This window comes from Corythoichthys intestinalis, chromosome 7, assembly GCF_030265065.1.
Source record: "Corythoichthys intestinalis isolate RoL2023-P3 chromosome 7, ASM3026506v1, whole genome shotgun sequence".
NCBI lineage: Eukaryota > Metazoa > Chordata > Actinopteri > Syngnathiformes > Syngnathidae > Corythoichthys > Corythoichthys intestinalis.
In genome coordinates, this window is record NC_080401.1 from 13,084,677 (window position 1) to 13,106,391 (window position 21,715).

The 21,715-nt window shown below is 40.7% G+C and overlaps 1 protein-coding gene across 3 annotated transcripts; it reads right to left on the minus strand.

Moving 5' to 3' along the window:
* Positions 1-313: 313 nt before the first annotated feature.
* sin3b (SIN3 transcription regulator family member B) lies at positions 314-21,488 on the minus strand. Of its 3 annotated transcripts, none has more exons than XM_057842202.1 (19): positions 20,953-21,488; positions 19,780-19,886; positions 17,934-18,087; positions 15,160-15,528; positions 14,895-15,050; positions 14,628-14,756; positions 14,446-14,535; positions 14,240-14,358; positions 12,350-12,563; positions 12,071-12,187; positions 9,962-10,200; positions 9,382-9,565; positions 7,934-8,798; positions 6,814-6,983; positions 6,413-6,586; positions 4,736-4,828; positions 4,560-4,654; positions 1,641-1,839; positions 314-1,502 (listed from the first exon to the last, which is right to left on the minus strand). In XM_057842202.1, the coding sequence occupies exons 1-19, from the start codon at positions 21,061-21,063 to the stop codon at positions 1,266-1,268; spliced, it is 3,822 nt and encodes a 1,273-aa protein (XP_057698185.1). In that variant the 5' UTR covers positions 21,064-21,488; the 3' UTR covers positions 314-1,265. The 3 variants fall into 3 exon arrangements, with proteins under 3 accessions (XP_057698185.1, XP_057698186.1, XP_057698187.1); XM_057842203.1 differs by lacking the exon at positions 20,953-21,488 and adding an exon at positions 20,494-20,864; XM_057842204.1 differs by lacking the exon at positions 20,953-21,488 and adding an exon at positions 20,498-20,521.
* Between the last annotated feature and the right edge of the window lie 227 nt (positions 21,489-21,715).

The window sequence follows — 21,715 nt, forward strand, 5'->3', positions numbered from 1 at the left end:
AGTATCTGATAACTTGGCTATTCAAATCTTGGGATACCTTCAAACTGGTAGTTGGTTCATACCTAGTCAGAGTTGAGGTGGACAAATTGTGGGGTGCCCTCTGGACTGGTTGCCAGCCAATCACAGTTCATGAAGTGGGTAGACAGACAACCATTAAAATACATTAATGCAAAATCTAGTCTTTACTGCACCAAATTACTACAATATCTGTTTGGAACGTGTGCGGAACTCCAAGAACATATACCCTCGACATTGGGCCAGAGTTGAGACTCCAACCCAAAACCTCAGCACTGTGAGGCAGATGTGTTAACCACTCCCCACCATGCTTCTCCAGTAGCAAATTGAATGCAATATATAGCCAAATTCAAGATTTGTGTTGGCTTTGCTCAAATTACTTTATGCTTGAGACAAGACTTTCCCATCAACATCTAGGAAGGTCACAACTAGGTTGTTTATTTTATGATAACTGATACAGGATAAATGTTATACATTCTATTTTAACACTGATATTTTTTATTTTCAATGTCAGTACGCAAAACGAAAAAGGGAAAAGAAATTCAGACAACACAAAGAAAACATTCAGTGAAATCAAGATTATGATACATTTCATCAGTAATAAACCAATCAACTTTGATTCTTTTTTGCCCCGCTGATAATGTGTTTAGCTACAATACAAAAAAAGGGGCAAGGGATTGCGGGGGTTTGAAATTAATGCAAACATCAATAGTTGGCCAACAGCAAACACTGTAAAGAACCATATGATCTTCAAATGGTGTAAATGCATACTGTATATAGAAAAAATACATATGCACATACTTGTCATAATGAAGTACAGGATACACAAACATACATACACGCGTTTATACGATGATCTTGTAGAAATGCGCATTAAACCCACCAACAAGCAGAAGGCTATCTGGCTATACAAGCTAAAAACTACACTGGACTTTCATTTAAAAAGAAAAAAAGTAAAGAAAAATTAAACAGACATTCACATTTCTGAAACTATTACCAGGATGTGGTTAAGTCGTGTTGACTTTTAGTGCCAGATGATGCTGCTGATGATGTGAGTGGGTAGGTGGGTTGAAGGGGAGGGGGTTCTCATAACCAATCCCCCCCCCCCGAGTCCAAACTAGTTTATGAGTTTTTCTCCCTCATTCTCCCTCTCCATGAGGAAGTGAACACATGGGTGAATGTACACAAGTACTGCACTGTTTATTTAGTGTATGGATGTCCATGCATGTAACCTCTGTGTGTTTGTCCTCTTAAGGCGAGGCGGGGGCTTTGCTACCGCTGTAATGGACCCGGTATCTGTTGACCGCCTGCCCCTTGAGCTCTGTAGACAGGCAGGTGGTCTTGCAGGGGATCATGTCCTCCTCGTCCTCTCCCATCAGCCACTTGTGCACTATGCGCTCGGCCGAGGCCGTCACGTGCTCTGCCCGCCAGCCCCGGTGCCACTTGGCCAAGCGCTCGTGCTGGCTCGCCGCCACTCGGTGCTGAGACTGTGAAAGAAAAGACAGTCAATGTCAAGGGGTGATACATTTGTGACATTATAGTAACATTTCACATTTCGTGAGTAAATGGAGACAAACTTAAAAAAAAAAAAAAAAAGAAAAAAAAGAAAAGACGTGGAACCGCACCTTCCTGGCCTTAACCAGCGCTCCTCTGCGGTACATGTAGTCTTCAGAGTTCATGACAAACACCATCTTGTGAGTGTTGAGCTTGAAGCGACAGTCCAGGCTGCCGGCATTCTCCACGCCTAGTTGCCGATGCCACTCTCGCCTGCAACGCATCGCCTCTACCTGACGCACCTGCCAGCGCCGAAAACGGCGCAGGTTCCTATGCAAAACAGACATGCAAAATTAACCTTTCCCCTTAAAAAGACCAAAAACAGCAGAACATGTACATGCATTGTCAGCAGGTTCCTAAGGGGGTGTGAAGAGCATACAACTCTTTGATTTGACGATTGAATTGCTCTGAGAGCAACATAACTCGAATTTTTCTGAGTGTGCTTTAGTCGCGTTTAACCTACGCTAACGCAACAGTAAATTCAGAATTAGAGTAAACGTTGTACCTGTAGTCCTGTGGTTATTTTATAGTTGAATGAAAAAATAAAATGTTGTATACTTAAACCATAGACTCCACCATCTGTCGACAAGACAGCTCCCACAGACATTGCGCCACGCTGTGATTAACTCAAACACACGATGCCTTCCAACGCCAGATTTAGGTGGAAATAGGACGATGGTCTAACTGCATACAAGCAGGTAGGAGTGTGCCAAGAGAAATTTGGTCGAGGATTCAAGTTAATTATTATATTAAATAGCACCATGCATGCACTTTGAAACGATGAGAAAAAAAAAAAAAATCAATGGATAAAATTAGTGTAACTTTGGCTTGAAATATTTACTTAAAATGAACGATAGCTGTCCGTTTTTTTGCTTTTAACCAAGAATCTAGACTGTTTTACGTTCATATCTATAGAAATTCCGCGATTTAAACATTTATTTACAAGAATTTACAACTTAAAAAGATGTTTGTTTCGTGACGGCCGCCATGTTGGATTACACAATACCGCAACTTTGCTTGAAATATTCACGTAAAATGAACGATAACGGCCCGTTTTTTGCTTTTAACCAAGAATCTAGACTGTTTTACGTTCATATCCGTAGAAATTCCGCAATTTAAGCATTTATTTACAAGAATTTTCCAACTTAAAAATGTGTTTTTTGACTGCCCTCATGTTGGATTACACAATCTTTTGCTAGAAATATCTACGTAAAATGAATGATAACTGTCTGTTTTTTGCTTTAGAACAAGAATCCAGATTGTTTTACATTCATATCCATATACATTCCGTGATTTAAGCATTAATTTGCATGAATTTTCGACTTAAAAAGCCCTGTTTTGTGACGGCCGCCATGTCAGGATTGTCAGGATTTTGTATCTCTACGCAATAGCGGAATTCAACCTAAACAAATGCAAATTTTGCTTTTGCTGAGTAAAATTAAGATGATTCTGCATGCTTTCCTCAAGTATTAAGTTTCTGATGTGAGTATTGAGTGATTTATTAGCTGTTGAAAACACACACACACAAAAAAAAATAAATAAATAAATAAAAAAGTTGCTATTTTGGGCAAAAACTTGTATGTTAAATATTGCTATTGATCCTGAAAATATAGGTGATTATCTCTGCATTTGGCGATTTTTGAGCATCTAGTGTAAAATTTGAGAATTTTACAGCAATTTCAAGTTTTGTTATAGTTGTATAAAAAATAATCAGGATTTTACTTGGGAACGACTTTGAATTTTTTGATGTCGCTGCTCATGGAGACTCATGTATGCATAAGGGAGGTGACTGTTTTGGTTTTAGGTCACTAGCGGCTTTAGTTTTGAAAATATTAGAATTTTAAGTTTTTGAAAATAAGCCCCCCCACGGATCAGCCCAGAGCCGCATGTCCCGTCAACTGAGAGTGAAGTCTATGCTTAACATTGCTAGTGTAGATGGTGAACTCACACACTGTAAAGACATAAAACTTCCAAAAAGATTTTAAGAAAGTACAACTCAAATTTTCAGATTTTTGTCAGTAACCTGTTGTCTTGAGTATTTGAGTATTGAGTATTAGATTGAGAATCATCCAGAGCCACCATGCACAGGCGTGTGCTGGAAATGGCAGAAGCGCCTGACCCGGGCTACAGAGAAGCAGCACTGGACTGTTGCTCAGTGCTCCAAAGTACTTTTTCAGATGAAAGCAAATTTTGCATATCATTAGGAATTCAAGGTGCCAGAGTTTGGAGGAAGACTGGGGAGAAGGAAATGCCAAAATACCCGAAGTCCAGTGTCAAGTACCCACAGTCAGTGATGGTCTGGGGTGCTATGTCAGCTGCTGGTGTTGGTCTACTGTGTTTTATCAAGGGCAGGATCAATCCAGCTAGCTATCAGGAGATTTTGAAGCACTTCATGCTTCCATCTGCTGAAAAGCTTTATGGAGCTGAAGATTTGATTTTTTTAGTGCCAAAATCACTGGTAAATGGTTTACTGACTACTATCAACTCTTCTGACCTGAACCCCATAGAGAATCTGGGATATTGTGAAGAGGAAGTTAAGAGACACCAGACCCAACACTGTGGATGAGCTTAAGACTGCTATCGAAGCATCCCGGGAATCCATAACACCTCAGCAGTGCCATGGGCTAATTGCCTCCATGCCACGCCGCATTGAAGCAGTCATTTCTGCAAAAGTATTCCCGACCAAGTATTGAGAGCGTTGCTGATATAATTAATTGAAGGTTGACTTTTTTTTGTATTAAAAAACACTTTGTATTGGTCGGATGAAATACGCAAATTTTTGGAGATAGGGATTTTTGTTTTTTCTTGACTTTTTTGCCAAAATCATCAATATTAAAAAAAAAAAAGCTTGAACTACTTCAGTTGTGTGTAATGAATCTAAAATATACGAAAGTCTGATGTTTATCAGTACATTACAGAAAATAATTAACTTTATCACAATATGCTAGTTTTTTGAGAAGGACTAGTAAGTGCTAGTTGAACTGGCTTACCGTGGAAGAAACACTGGTTTGAAAAAGTAGCCATCTGCTTGTGAGCACAAACTGGACTCTGTTCCAACAAATTGCTCCATGTAACTGGACAAGCACTGAAAGAGCAAATATATCATTTGGTTGGAACAATCACACAAAGTGTTGTCATGCTTTAAACATGTATCAAATGCATTTACCTGAACATCCAAGGGGTCATCGGCCTGGGCCTCTTCAGTGTCCTGCAGCTCAATTGTCATTGTCACATGACCCTTGTTTTGAATAAACATCACCTAATGGAATAAAAGGCAGATATAAACCCACTTGCTATAATTCTATCAAATGAAACTATTAAACATATCTCCCTAGTCAATAACGGCATCCATCTATTTTAAACATTTCCCAATTATACTGTATTAGGAACCTATTGTAGTTATTATTGAAAAATCTTACCTTATGCCATTTGTCATATTCAGAGTTACTTGGCATGTATAATGCTAATGCAGAAATATTCATCCGACTGCCTTATTATTTTCTTGACAAACTTTATTTAAATGCATTGAGTTATGTTGATCAACAGGGAAATAAAAGCTCGCTAGAGGCTGCTCATCTCTTGCTGATTAAGTGTCGTTGCTCAAGTCTAAACATCCATACCCCCTGGAGGAAAAACTCAACTTTAAGTAAGCTTGAACTTTGCTTTTACAGCCTATGATTAAACAGCTATCATATTTCACTGAACCAGAAAACGGTAAAATGCAAGATCCGAAATGAATCTGTTTTTAAGGCATTATGTACAAACAGTCCATTGTTGGTCACAAATAGGCCTGTCGTGATAACAAATTTTAGTAGGCAATATACTGTCCTATCTTATTGTTGATATGCAATATTGTTTGTTTGTTAGTGTGTAGTGACAATACATAATACACAATAATAAATCACCAATTCAAATGCAATAAATTGTTATTCTTAAATACACATTAAAAATATTTAAAAAAAAACAAAAAAAAAACAACAACAATATATAACGAGTCATTTGAAAGCTAGCCAAGTGCAGAATATAAAACGGGTAGGAAACCCAACGTTGTTTTTGTTCTCTGCTAATTACAGCACATCAAAACTGTTTATTTGATCCTTGTCCTGCAAAGTGCGCATGTTAGCAAATTGGAAGCCAAATTATTCATTGCCCATCAGATTTTTCATAATGGGTGATATTTCAAAGCTATTCTTGGTGTAGAATCTGATGTATTTGAGATTAACTCCAGTCATCTTTATTTACATGTGTAGAACGTTTGCTAAGCTGCAAAACCGTAATCTTTACAGAGTATTTTCACAATTTTTGGCACGCATGTGTTGTCAGTAATTGATTTTTTCTTGTTTTTTTTCCCCCGCATTGTTTGCAAATGCTGTAAACCAGTGAGTTGTCATGTTTAAAGTGTCACCTTTTAACCACAAGTTTGTGTTTTGGAAAAGACTGCCAATGCTTTATAGCAGGCTAAAATGGTTTGTACATTGTCTTTCTATCATTAGCCTCAATGTAGCAATGCTAATGTTTTCCCAATGAGATGTGTTTCCTTATTTTGTATGTCTTAACTTTAATTCTACGATGTGTTGATGACCAGAACTGTGAAAAGAACTGGAGTCTCATATGCAATCAACACGCACGTGTGTCGAGTGCATGCAGCATACGCATGCACGTACGCGGCGATAAATTGCAGCTGGGAAAATTACCGACCTCATATTTATTTAACGTGCGACTAATTGACTTATTGTATATCGCGACAGGCTTAGTCACAAACACACAAATGCATTTCCTGCGGTCAAGAGTTGTCTCAAAATTGTGTTTTTATTTTGAATTCATTCCGTTCTAGATAACTGACCTTGAAACAATTCTCTTCAGCCATGGCTCGCTCAGCTTTCCACTGGTAGCTTGTCTCCCAGGCTGATCGCACGCACTGAGACGATAAGTTCCCCCCAGCGGCCCCTCTCTTCCTCTCAGCCAGATAGAGATCAACCACCTGCAGACACACCTCGTCGCTCACAAGGTGCTGGAGCTAGAGTTTCATGAAAAGTTAAAAATTAGATGTCAGCACATATCATCACACTAGAAGTTCATTCATTCATTCATCTTCCGAACCGCTCATCCAGCAGAGGGTCACGGGGGTGCTGGAGCCTATCCCAGATAACAATGGGCAGTAGGCAGGGTACACCATGAGCTGGTTGCCAGCCAGTCGCAGCACACTATAATAAGTAATAACATAATATTTGGAACTGTCCCTACCTGCCGGATGATGTTATGGATGACCTTGTCGATGGTGAATCCAATATAAGCGTGAATGGTGAACATCTCCCGTAATGTGTCCTCGTACTGAGTGGAATCAAGGTTGCCATCCAGCAGACTGCGCACCATGTCCAAGAAAGCTGGGTAGTACTCTTCTAATTCCACCTCACCTGGACAGGTGCACATACATGACATAATTATGAAAGCACATTTTTAGGCAATAGTCTGTAGTTCCAGTGAGGAATCAATTAGCATGACATCCTGTAGCATAAGACCATGTACTCATTCAATCCTGTTTTTGTAAGTCAGTACTAGGAACACTACAGTGCTTTACATCACAAGGACATTTTTAACATTAACATTGGGAGTGTACCATTTGGTGTTATTCCAGGATTTAAGTGAATGAATGGAAGAGGGGAAGCTTGGTGGAACAGTGGTGCTGTTAGTAGTTTTTGTCAGATGTTCACGACATGACATCATGACATTTTTTGCTTATTGCGTGTGGTTTGTCAGACTGCATCCTTGTCCTGTTTGTTCAAGTCATGTGCTCACTGGGTTCACAACCCACCCACTAAAACTTCAGAATTCTAACCGACTAAACTTTTTTGAGTATTCGTCCACTAAAACTAGGCTAAGCCTGACACATTTAGAAATTACTAAAAAATGTGGACTAATAAGCCCTTTCATCCATCCATCATCTGCCGCTTAATCCGGGGTCATCCAAAAGACTAAGACTAAAATTAAAGGGCTGCAAAAAGCTTCACTGAATTGATGGCGAGACTGATCGTTAGCCATCCCTCCGAGTCAAAATGGATTTGTACGTCTATCACCATCAGTAGCACAAACATGATTATTATATACCACCCATCCCAATTAAAATGGATTTAATGACTATCAATGATAGTGAATGAGTTAATGTGTAAGGAAGTTGGAGTACCACAACTAATTAAATTTGTTCTGTGACTAAGCTCATAACTCAATTTACTTATATCTCGAATTGGTACTGTGCTGCTCTTGTGGCTTATTTATCTGCCCCTTCTGACCTTGTACCTCCAATTTATTCCCACATTACAAAGAAAAAAATGATGCTCCTAAGAGAGTAGATACTTATTCAACGTACTTGGCTGTTTGAGGCGCAGCTCCATGGCAAGGTCGCATGCCTTTTCTCTCCTCCCTTCGGCCACAAGCAATCGCTCTCTGCTCTGCTCAGCACGGTGTTCCAGCAGTTGCCGCTCCGCCTGCCGGTATACTCTCAGCAAGCGCGAGCACAGAGTCTGGTGTAGCCGCAGGAAGAAGTACCAGTTGTTGTTGACGTAAAACAGGTTGTAGACGTCGTCCATCTCCTTCTGGTGCTCGGCTTCGGGGTCACGCAGGTCAACCTTTTCAGCAGGTGCGGCTGAACTGGCCTCCATAGGTGCGGATCCAGGAACGGAAGCGGTCGTAGCCGCAGTTTGGATGGTACTGCCAGTAGTTCCGGAGGCCTCTGTGTCTGGTGGTTGAGACGGGCTGCAGCGCCTCCGCCTGGATTCATTGTTTAATTGCTGCTGGCTTTGAGCCGGGGCTTGAGCTTGTTGAGTTTGAGACTGACTACTGGTTGCTGCAGCTCCTGCCGCATCAGAAGAGTTAGTTGTCGTCGAAGACGACGACGTCGTTGATGCGGTCGTTGCTGCCGCTGCGCCGCTCGCTCCTCCCTCCTCAGTCTCTGCTTCCTCATCAGTCCAGTCCTCAGTGTCGCTGAGCTCACCACGGCGTGAGAAGAAGAGGTCGGGGACAAAGTGTTGGATGATGCGCTTGATGTGGTCCTTGTCGTCTTTGTGGATGGTGGGCTGGCGTTTGACGTGGTAAATGATGAGCGCGGCAGCGTCCTCCAGGACCTGTTTGTCCTCGTACGTAAACACCATGTGAGGCTCGCTGGCCGACGCCGAGCTGGAGCCATTGCGAGCCTGCTGGCCAACGCCTCCCTCCTCTGTACTCTGCTCCTGTCGCTAAAACACAAGCATGAAAATGATAAGCTTTCAAATAGCTATCAAACCACACATAGTAATACTTGTCGCTAAATGAGCCGTTTGTGATTTAAAGACGTTAAAGGAAGTAAATATCAACATTTTAGCTTTTTTTTCTTTATCAAGCGGGAACTTGTCCATCAGAGGAATAATCAAGCGTTCATTCAATTCTATTTTGTTCCGTGTTTATATAATGGTAAGATCTCTTCAGTCTCTTGGAATGGTCAATTTCGGTTAGGGCAAACAAATAGCTTCCTTGAAATTAAAAAAAAAAAACACGTTAAAACAAATTTTGGTAAGAGCCTAAATAAAAGCTGGATAAACAATGCACAGGACTAAATGGAAAGGATTAGTGGCCATAAATGGTACTGCAACTAGATCAAACTTGACGAGCACAAAATGCCCCCATCCCCCTTCGGCCTACCAGAACACTGCTTCACACTGGAGAACCTGCAGAAAAGGGACTTTAAGGTACCATAGGTACCATAATTTTCAAATTATAAACCGCTACTTTTTCCCCCTCATTTTGAATCTTGCGTTTTATAGTCCAGTGTTGATTATTTACCTCATCGTAGACACTTTCTATCTCATTTAGGAGACTCTTTGAGCGTAGCGCCTTCATGTCGTTCTGTTTGAAGTTGACTCCTTGGTGGTCCAAGGACTTGAGGTAGGCCTTCTCATACTGCTCCCTCCAGATCTTGTTGAACCCCTGCTGGGCCTCTCTCCATTCCTCTTCCTTGGCTTTTAACCTGCAAACCACAGGGTCACAATAGGAGACAATTGAATGTAGTAAAATTGAGAGCCATTGAGTTAACTTTCATGACAGTGAATTGCAATTTATTTTTATTAATTAAAATTGTAGTTCAAGACTGTGCCTTTCTGGAAGACTACGTTTAAGTATTGCTGATCAATGGCTTTCAATAGCAAAATAATAAAAAAATTAAAATCCCTGTCAACAATTTTTATGCATTCCAAAAACATGGTGGGACGCCAGTTAATTTCTCTATCACCAGGCTTTGCAAGGTAACTGGGGGAATGCGAGAAATGCATAATGCACACCCAGCTGCACGGCCATTAAGCACACAAGCATGATCCAAAACAACATATTTTTAACTAGTGAAAAAAAAATGAAGGCCAGCTCTGACCTCTTTAGCACCACAGGCACCGCCGTGGCCGGACTCCTCTTCAGTCCCTCGATGATCTCGGGCGCTTTGTCACCATAGATACGATACACGGCGCGGCGCTGGATGACCTCTGAGGTGCCACCCAGGCAGTCGTCTAGTCGGAAACGATCCTGGTCTTCGGGTGAGAGACGTGACAGCTTCTTCTGGACGCTTTCAAGCACTCGGATGGTGGCCAGGTTTGTCTCTAGAACCACATCCAACTAAAAGGGAGATGTTAACAATTAAAATAAAGCAATAAAATTATACATAAGTACAATGAACCTCCATTGATTCAGACAATATTGATTGTTTTCTCTACAACTGAACCTAATATTAAACTTACTTACCGGTACTTTCACTAACACCTTTTCTGTGTTCATTCTCTAAGACCCAAAGATGTTGCCAAAAAGCTCTAATCATAAGATGCTATATTAGCGTAGGAGTTGCTAGTGCTGGATACAGCTTTAGCTAGCAATCAGAAAAAGCAGGACGATATCTTGATCACTACTGACAGCAATTTCAGTTAACTGATGACCAGTTGGTAATGGCTAGCTGCTAATTTACAGCAAAACAACTGAGGAGTAATTTGTAACATATGTGTTTAAAAAATTCACTGAGTCAAAAATGCTTAGGGATGGTAATATGAAATTAGTGAATGCTATTTTTTGTTTGATGTACTTTACTCTCAAATTTACCCTTTTTGCATTAGGGCAAGAGTCCCAACCAACATGTAAAGCAAGATCGCCGTTTGTGCAGGTTGCATCCACTCTCTTATTACTGTGCCCTCCATAATTATTGGATTTATAATAATTATGTGTTTTTTAGCTTCTAATCCTTTTTCTTCTAAATAATATGGGACCTTAATGGGAAAAAAAGAAAAATCCAACCTTCAATACAAGTGCATTTATTCAGTGGGGAAAAAATCCCACTTTGTGTATCACAATTATTAGCACCCCTGGTGTTAATACTTTGTACAACCCCCTTTTGCCAACAAAACAGCACCTAATCTTCTCCTATAATGTTTCACAAGATGGGAAAAGATAACAAGGTTCCCAGGGCCTTTGGAAGCGAAACAGCCCCACAGCATCACTGACCCACCCCCATACTTCAGTGGTTATGAGGTGCTTTTCAGCATGTGCATATTTCGTGGCACGCCAGACCCACTTAGAGTGTTTGTTGCCAAAAAGCTCAATCTTGGTCTCATCTGACCAAAGCACACAGTCCCATTTGAAGCCCCAATACCGCTTGGCGAACTCCAGGCGTTTGCGTTTATGATTGTGAGTGAGGAAAGGTTTTCTCCGTGCATGCCTCCCAAACAGCTTGTTGGCGTGTAGACAGCACCTCATACCCACGGTGAAGTATGGGGGTGGGTCAGTGATGCTGTGGGGCCGTTTCGCTTCCAAAGGTCCTGGGAACCTTGTTAGGGTGCATGGCAGCATGAATGTTTTGAAATACCAGGACATTTTAAATCAAAATCTGCTGCCCTCTGCCCAAAAGCTGAAGATGGTCGTCACTGGGTCTTTCAGCAAGACAATGACCCTAAACACATGGCCAAATCTACACAGAAATGGTTCACCAGACATAAAATCAAGCTCCTTCCATGGCCATCTCAGTCCCCAGACCTCAACCCCATTGAAAACCTGTGGGGTGAGCTGAAGAGGAGAGTACAGAGGAGAGGACCCAGGTCTCTGGATGATTTAGAGAGATTCTGCAAAGAGGAATGGCTGAAGATCCCTCTTTCTGTCTTTTCCCATCTTGTGAAACATTATAGGAAAAGATTAGGTGCTGTGTTGTTGGCAAAAGGGGGTTGTACAAAGTATTAACACCTGGGGTGCTAATAATTGTGACACACATTATTTGATGCCAAATAATTATTTATTTATGTGCGATTTTTTTCCCCCACTGAATAAATGCACTTGTATTGAAGGTTGGATTTTTCTCTTTTTTTCCATTAAGGTCCCATATTATTTAGGGGGAAAAAAATATTAGAAGCTAAAAAACACATATTTATTATAAATCCAATAATTATGGAGGGCACTGTATCACTAACAAATGCTGTAAAAGGTTCACACATTGAAAAATATGAAGTACCTCAAATCTTTCATCCTCACAGCGGTGAAGTTGCTCCTCATATGGAGTCTTTTTAGAGCTGACAAATGTGGAATCCTCCGACCAGGAGGGGAATGACACCCAGGTGTCATTTAACACCTAAAGACATCAATGCATAGCATCAGTGGCCTTTTCTCTCGAAAAACATTCATTCATCTTTCAAGGCACTTATTCTCACGAGGGTCGCGTGGGTGCTGCTTGTCATGCATTTATTTAGCAAATAAATTATTGTCACAACATTGAATATATAAGTGAACACACCTCTTTGCATAAGGCGGTCCGCCCACTGCATTTAGGCTGCTGGTAGGTCTTGGGCAGCGCTCTGTAGCTGGAACCCAGGCGCTTGCAAGAGGCATAATCCACCTCCCTGCCTCCTCCTCCCTCCATATAGCGATCCGACAGCCCCGACATGGCATGAGAGAGCTCTTTGTCTCCCAGAAAGGACTTGAACTGTGTGTACACTTCAGGAAACTTCCTGGAAAGCGTTTGGATTCAATCTTCAGTGACAAATATCAGAATTCCGGTCACTGTTTACTTTTATAGGATGTAATACCATTGAGCCATTTGCTGTAGTGGGACTAAAACGCTACAAATTGCGGTCATGTATTGCAATACAGTAATTCGTTATTATACATTTCTGATACCGTTACAATTGCAAGGCATTCTAAAACACAGTAAGTATTCAACAAAACTAATCGAAATGGTATTCACCGCTTCCTGTTTTGCTGATAACTTAAACTCAGATCTTGCTCGTTTCCCGTTATTTTATGATAGTTCCGTAGCCTACTTTGTGCGACACTGAGGAAACGCTATATTAAGGAGTAACTTTTGAAAATCCCAGTCACAATGAGCTAAAGGGGCTATCAGTTTGAAAACAGAACGCAATGGTCACATATTTGTTTTAACAGTTATATTTAAATTAGGGCTGTCAAACGATTAAAATTTTTAATCGAGTTAATTACAGCTTAAAAATGAATTAATCGTAATTAATCACAATTAATCGCAATTCAAACCATCTATAAAATATGCCATATTTTTCTGTGAATTATATATATATTCTGTAAAATAAATTGTTGGAATGGAAAGATAAGACACAAGATGGATATATACATTCAACATACGGTACATAAGGACTGTAGTGGGCATTTCACTCTACGGTCATTTAAATCTGTCTATGCTGTCCTCACTCCGAAGCGTCTACTTTTTCCAAAGCTAGACAGCTAGTGAACGACGCCTTAATAATCAGACTTCTTCCTTTTTCATCTGATTTATTAATAAAATGGCCTCAAACCATTGTCCTCTTTAGACCGTTTACGTTAAACTACAAAAAAAAAAAGTAAATAAGCATTGCATTAGCAACAACGTTAGCTTAGCACGCTATACAGGTTGACTAAACAAACAAAAAGCGTCTCATACAAAAAATATAACATTTCGCTTATTAACATAATATGTACATTCTTTACAACAACTATACTTACGGACAAATCTTTTCCAAGGATCATATAAGCACAACAGAGACGTCGTGCAGCCCATATTGAACTGGCAAGAAAAAAATAAACCATGTCGCAAAGCGACCACAAGAGTTCGCTGTTAGACAGCACAAAACGCCTTGCTGTAAAATGGTAAATGGTGTTAAACTTATATAGCACTTTTCCACCTTTCAAGGCGCTCAAAGCGCTTTACACTATCTCACCATCCACCTCTTACCAAAAGGCAGAATACTGTCTGAGAGGGACATGTGCGTTAATTGCGTCAAATATTTTAACGTGATTAATTAAAAAAAATTAATTACCGCGCGTTAACGCGTTAATTTTGACAGCCCTAATTTAAATGGATGCACAGTTGCTTTACTAGCCTTAAAAGGACAGTACACAGACTGTAAGACAATGAATGAAATCAGCGGTTGCTATGTAGAATCGCGTTTTCTAATGTGAGGCTGGCTTGACTGCAGCCAGGGGAAAAAGAATTCTTCTCGTCTTTGTAGAGCACTTCATGTATGATGAGCTGCAGTAAATTACATTTCAGCATTTTAAAATACCATACTTAATCATGCAATTGAGCTCAAGACTTTCAAATTGGATGACTGTAGTGGTAAATTACATTTTAGAAGTACCTTGCTCTCCATGAGTGATTTCCCACAAACCTACTTACCCCAGGAAAGGAGTGACTAACTGGAGCAGCTCAGCTCCTGATACCACCTCCTGGTTGAACAAGGCAATGCAGCGCAGGAAGTTCTCATACACTTCCTGGCTTTTAAACAAGCGGCGAACCTGATGGACAAATCACATCGATACTGATGCTTTACAAGTTGTACCATAAAGCCCCAAACTCTCATTGAAAACCATCAGACTTTTCACCTTATCAAAGAAGGAAAATTCTCGCAAAACTCCATGTTTGCCGACTGAAGCAATGGACTGGTCTTTGGTACAGGAATACTTCATTTTTTTCTTTGGTGGAGTGAAAGGACAGCCATGTTAAATACTTCGACGTACAGACACATAATAACTCAATAAGTCAGTTTACTATTTCAGTGCTCTACCTTAAGTAGAGGAGACATGTGGGGCAGGAGTATGGGTCTGGGCCTCTTTTTATTCTGTTTGGTTATCAGGTCATCATCATCTGGTCTCTTCAGCTGCTCTTTCGTTCCCGTCAACGAGTTTCCGGTGAACTAATGATAACACATTGGATAATGTGTCACTTAGACAGATTTATATACTGTAAATACTGTGTTGTGCACATTTTAAGAGAAGGTTATTAGGATGACATTTTTCATGGGTCAAGTTAGTGTCGCTCCTGGTCTACTGACCAGTGATCTCTTGGCGTCAGGCAAGAATTGGCCAAACTCGGCCAGCAGGTCCTCTTGTCCTTTGAAAAGACTGGCAACTTTAGAAAACACCTCATCTTCAGTCATCCCGCTGGTACCTCGACTGCCCCGGCTCTCCTTCACCTCCAGCTGCTCCTTCTGGGAGCGCATTATCAAAATGGGTATTAGTCAGAGTGAAAGAAAAGGCCAGAGCATGGCCATGACTGGCAACTTAAACAGCACAGTGTATCACCGGACTCTCTAGTACCTGATATGTGTGAAGAATCTCTAGGAAGGCTCTGTAGATCTCTGGGTGGTCCAGAAAACGGTTTTTGATCTTGTTCACGTAGCTAATGGCACTGTCAAACTCGACCGGGCTAGTCTCTGAGGCGGGTGGGGACACTGACGAGGTTGCAGCCTGATTCTGACTCTCTCTACTTGCCAAAGGAAGGGACAGTCGGCTGGGATTTTCTAGGGGCCCGGCTGAAGAGGTTGAGGAAGATAGGGACTCTGCTGAGGCTGGCTTTACATCAACAGCGTGGCCAGGTCCAGCTTCAGAGGTGGCGGCGGATGCGGCACCAGAAGTCGATGTCACGGGCGAGGCGGTGACAATCTTCCCCTGTTGACCGGGTGACACCTGAATAGATGACAAATGTAGAACCAAGTGAAAGATAGCTCAAATGGGGGGCAAAATTTCAACCATCCCATCTTAACACACAAAATACTACATCACTTGATTAAACAACATTTACAGCATCCCCTTAAACATCAGTGTCACTTTATCCCACCTATGCAATATTACAACAACAAACAGCTAGACAATTGCTATGGATAATGGTTTGTTAACATATTAATATACTGAGCGGATTTAAGTACCCAAAATGTCCCTCTAAAGTCGATGGACACCATAAAGTATAAAACCAAATAGAAAACACCAAAATCATACAAACCTGACATTAAATAGAACTAAATCAGTGGCGAATTGGAAAAAAAAAATCTAAATGAACAATTGTAATATAGTAGACAGACATATATTTACATAAATGCAGTGACTACCAAAGTACCTAGTGCTAAATTCATAGGAAAGCCTCTATTGTACTTCCTCTTCTTCCTGGAGTATGAAACATATATTTTTTGTTTCTTTTGGCAATGCCATTGTATTTCTGGATTATTTTGTTACTTTTTGCCCTTAAAAAATAAAATACAGTGGTACCTACAGTAAACATACGAAGTTAATTCATTCCAGGACCTTGTTTGTAAGTTGAAATGGTCGTATGTCAAGCAGGATTTTCCCATAAGAATACATTATAATTCCAATATTTCATTCCACAGCCCAAAAATCTACACTAAATCCTTAATAAATACTGCTGGTACTATTACAAATGGCAATTACACATGCCAAAACAAATAATTAATAAAAACCGGAATAATAAAATAACAATAATTCCTGTAATAATGTAACGAATCTGGTTCTAATGTGGCAGATGTGTTTTGTGCGCTGTACCTAAACGCACCGCATCGCGGAAATGACAGAGGGTGCGGTGCGGTTGAGAGGTTACTTTTACTTTTAATGTTTTGTTGAGAACACTATTGCGGTGGACAGTAGGCGTGTTGTGTTGGACAAGTTCTGAAATAAATGATAAAAACCTGACGAAGCTGGCTATTTCTGTGGCGATGTTACCAAAATAATAATTGTCACCTTAACTTGTAAAGACTGGCGAACGGACTGTGGAGATCATAGACATTCTACAGCTGTATTGTTGAGCCAGTTCATGGATGCGCACCTCACGCTCATATTTTTCTATCATTTGCATACTCATTTCAATGTAAGCGTCACATTTTTCCTTGTTTCACCACCTGTACCAACCTTTTTGAAACCTGTGTTGATTTGTCTCACAAGAAATTCCAAATTTCCAATCCTCTGAAAAGTGGCACGATCTTCCGTGATTTCCGATCATGTGATCGGATCGGGGACATCCTGAGCATAAATATTTTGTTTTCAAAACGAAGCCGATATTTACTTAGGTATTAAGATTTCAAATAATGTCAATAATGTGACTTTTGGGGGGTAATTCACGCTATTTATATGAAATAACACTATTTCATACAAACTCCATCACAAACGAAAGGAGATATCCGTGTATTGCTTTCTGATAATTTTTCCAGATATTGATTGTCCTTGTTCTGTATGGAAAAAACACACTTTTTTTTTCTTTTCAATTTTTCAAAAACTTCTTTCCTTCTCCCCCTACACGGTGCCTCAATTGCATAATTCCAAAGATCAATGCTGCAGATGTCATGTCTGCTCTGCGGACTATGTGTGTTATGGTAATGACACCTACAATGATGTGGTAAAGGTGAGGTATCAAAGTCATTCATTGCACGTTCGTTGCCTCCAACTCTTCTAAACCTAAACCATCTGATTAATCCACCATAGCATACCTGCTTATAACACTTAATTTAGAGTGTGTGAGCGAGTAAGTGATATAGAGAGCGTGAGTAAGCGCACTGTGCAGTGAACATGTGAATAGCTGACTTTTTTTCCACCCATAATTTGGTAGAAGCGATGGATTACAGATTTAGCTGTTGACAGAAAACTAATACTATCAATAATTTATCGTGACTCTGGAGCAGAGCCCAGCCCAGTTAGGAAGCATCATATCAATTATGCTGGGGCGCCAAAGCTGCCCTGTGTCCAGATTTCAGTCATGGAAATCCTTGACACTGGAACACTACTTGCCATGACCACAAGTAGACTGTGCGGGCTCAGTCCTCACTCAGTGATGAAGTGAATGTGAGTGTGAATGATTGTCTGTCGCTATATATTCCCTGTGATTGACTGACAGCCAGTTCAGGGTGTAGTCGCCCGGAACAGGATAAGCCATATATAAAAATGAATGGGTGGATGGATGGATGGCCACTGCCCAAACCCCTTTGTGTCAAATGCTATGGACTGTCCAACAGACTTCACCACACATCTAATTATGGCCTCTTGAGTTTCAACTTACTAAGAACGCAATGTGAAAGTGGCTTTTGTCTCACCTGTGCGGAGAACGGTGACTGAAGGAAGGCAATTCCATTCTTTGGGACTTCTATCCGATACCCAGGCGGGAGGAAGGCATTGAAGCCCAATACTAAGTCGGGGTGGCCATGGAAAAGTTGTGACACTCTGTTTATTACCCCTGGAGTGTCAATGCTGCAGAAAAGATGATGGGTCAAGAAAATATTAGTCCAATCAGTGCTTGAATTATATGCTTAAACCTTCATAGGGCACTCATCGCCTGCCATTGACGATGCTATATGTATAATCCATTTTGACAGGGAGAGCTGTCAGCGATCATTCTAGCACCATCATTGGCACTTAAACATGAGCATTTACAGCTAGTTCTGCCATGTTAAAAGAAATGCACATCTATCATTGTCAATGGCAGCAAAGAGCGTAGGTTCGGTCTCAACATTGGTAGGGACTATATAACAGCGTAACCTGCATGTAAACTTTTTGCTGGGGACGGAACATTAATAAGACTAAACAGATTGGGTGGGGGGGGGGGATGGGGTCACGGCTACATTTCTCATGAACATGAACCCAAATTAATTTATAGGCTAAATGATCAATGCAAAATAAATCTATTGACTTATACTAACGTTCACGTGTATTGGTTTAGGTGATACACCGTTCGATTCAAACCTTTTTTTTTTTTTTTTTAATCTAGAATAAATAGTTTGAAAACTTCCAGAATAAATGTCTGGATTTTATTAGCAAAATTAAATTGCACCATTTGAACATAAATTAACATACACAATTAATACAAACTTGTTAATAATCTCAACTATCCAGGAATGCAAAAAATTAACATTTGTCTTAGCACCACTCAACAATCTGTCTGTCCAAACAAATTGAACATAACTGAAAAAAAACTTTGTCAGGGTATAACAAATATAAAAATTGAGCCTTCCTTCAGGTAAAACACTACTGCTTTTATCCACAAGCACAGCCAAACAAAACAAAACAAAAAACTACCTAAATCATGATAAATGTGAGATTATCTGTTAAAATGTCTGCATAGACTGCATTTTTTTTTTTTTTTAATGCAAGTCTTCAGCCAATCAAATGTGCATTGGAGGGGGAAAAAATGGACTGGCCCATTAAGCAAGTGAAGAGGTACAATGTAACTCTGCATATAATGACAACAATTCACTTTATAATGGTAGAGTCAATTATATCCTTACAACATATAAGAAGACAACCTAAATTACCTACAGTGGGGAGAACAAGTATTTGATACACTGCCAATGGGTTTTCCCATTGACTGTGTATCAAATACTTGTTCTCCCCACTGTATACAACTGCACCTATTATATAATGCAAATAAGGTTGCTTAAAAGTTGGCGGGGACAATTTGAGCATCCTGAAAAGTCGATAGTGTTATGTCCCTACCGTCCCTATGCAAACCTACGCCCTTGATGGCAACCAATAAGTCATATAGTATGAAATTAAAAATAATAAGTGTTATTGGGGGCCATAACCAGTGAATTTCTGTTTTTATATATTGATTTTATTAACATTATGTAATTTTATTTATTCATAAAACATTTAAAAAATATTAAAAATAAATAACAATTATAATTCAGAGCTGGCACATTTTGGGTCATGTTGTGGCCTACATGAGCCACAATGTGATGGACACGAAAATGGACCCAGGTCTTTGTGATGCTTTTTTTTTTTTTTTTTGTCGTTTGTCCTATAAAATGTTATCTGTTGAGAAGCAACACCAAAGAGTAGTTCAATTAAGTATGAAAACATATTCAACAATGCAATAACATCCTGCAATGTGCACAAGTATTTGCATTTTGTGTCCATGATGAGAGTGATCAGATGGGAAAATACCTTTGAGATTTGAACTCTTTCATGATGTCCAGAAACTTGTTGTATATTCCAGGATCGTTTGCAAAACGTATTTTAACCTGGTCCAGATACGACAAGGCATCTTCAACCTGCAAAACACGTCGATAACATTTAGAACATAAATCACTTTACACAGGCATTTCGGCATGGTCAAATAACGAAGCCAGGATGCTGAATCAGCTCTGCTGCAGTTCGACAGCGTACGCTTCATATTTAGCTCAATAAGCAAATGACCGCGACGAAATGTAAGCCAACACAAAAATGAATTTACTCAAAGGTACTTGTATGGTACTCAACGGTACTTCTAACAGGGCATGCATCGTCATTGTCCAATCCGAAATCTCGAAACGAATACTCAAGTAAACAGCTGTACGCGGTGTACAGCCAAGAAATATATAAATAAATGAATGAATGCGTGGCTACCAAAACAAGCCAGGAGGCTTTTGTTCACTGCTTCGCGTCTTTCTTTATCAGCTACGAGTAAGTTTGGGGTTAGGTTACGATGAATTCATGTTTGTTCACACAAAGCATTGTCACATATCTTTGGAGGGCTACTCGTGTTAGCATTAGCCACATAAATGACGATAAAAACTCCTCCAACACCTACACACGAATACACATTTTGACACTCGGGGCTTATTCGTCGCCCTTTTTAACCAGCTCACAGCGGTAAAATGCAAACACTGCGTTACGAACAAACGTGTAAAGAAGCTGCTCATCAAATGGAGTAGCCTCTCTCAGCTAGCCTGGCTGACGTCCTCCACTTTGTTCAGGGTGGCTGAAAAAGGGAACAAGGAGGAACTTCTCACAAGCAAGCTTTTTTTTTTTTTTTTTTTTTTTTTAGTTCACGGCTGCTCTCCGTGGCCGCCAATGACATAGTGAAACGAGAAAGTAGCACAAACTGTGTCACTCGACTGTCACTTGGGACGCCCATTTACACAAAATACACTTTCCACGTTTAAGCTTGTGTGTCGATGACGGGCTGTTAAGAAATGAATTACTTTTGATAGGCCAGCAAGCTCCGCGGGGTTAGCCAAAAACGCTTTCACTCATTTCGACGTTCGGTGCCTCAAACAAGACAAGCCCGGTGTAATAAAACAAAATGGTTGTGACTCTGAGGGGACTTTTCCTCCCCCTTTGCCGTTGTCTTCTTACCTTCAGCTTCTGGAAGTGCTGCTGCTGCACTTGCTTTTGTGTTATAACGAAGGGCTTGTCTTGAATTTGGTTGATTTGTTTCCCCGTGCTGTGCGCCTGGATCTTCGCCATGAGCCCGGCGAAGGGAGGCTGCAGGAGCCCAACTTGGGAGCAAAGCTTCGGTGTCGCTTCGGCGGGTTGGCTAGCCGACAAAACGTCCTCTCGGTCGGGGAGCCAGCCTGCCACCCGCGAGCAAGCGAGTAGAGCAGCCCTACTTTGCCTGGCTCGGGTAGTCTCACTCTACACGGCGCTAACGGACGGAAAATCCAGGCGAGTGGAGGTAGATGACTGACAAGCAGCTACTCGACGAGACTTTGGCGAAACATCGTCGAATTGAAAGAGCGGAGTTAAGACGCATCGGAGGAGGGGGAAAAAGCTCAGGGACAATGGTTGCCGTTTATCGTGTTTAAAATAACTATCGCCTGTCTCTTTAAATTCGGCGGCAGCGCTGTTTCTCAGCGTCCGGAAACCAGAGTCAAGTGAGAGGGAAAAAAATGTGTAGAATCCAAATGCGCATGCGCGACGATGGGAGGACCTCAGTTCACAAGAATGAGATAGCGCCACTACCATAGATATCACGTATTTAAAACTAGATGCCTAAAATCGCAGTCGGCAGCGTTGCGGCCATCTTAAAGCAGTAAAGATCATTGGATAGCGCTACTCCAATGAATGTAAGTTGGTTTTATCCCATAAATTACTAAGGTAGCAAAATCTTGACGGATTT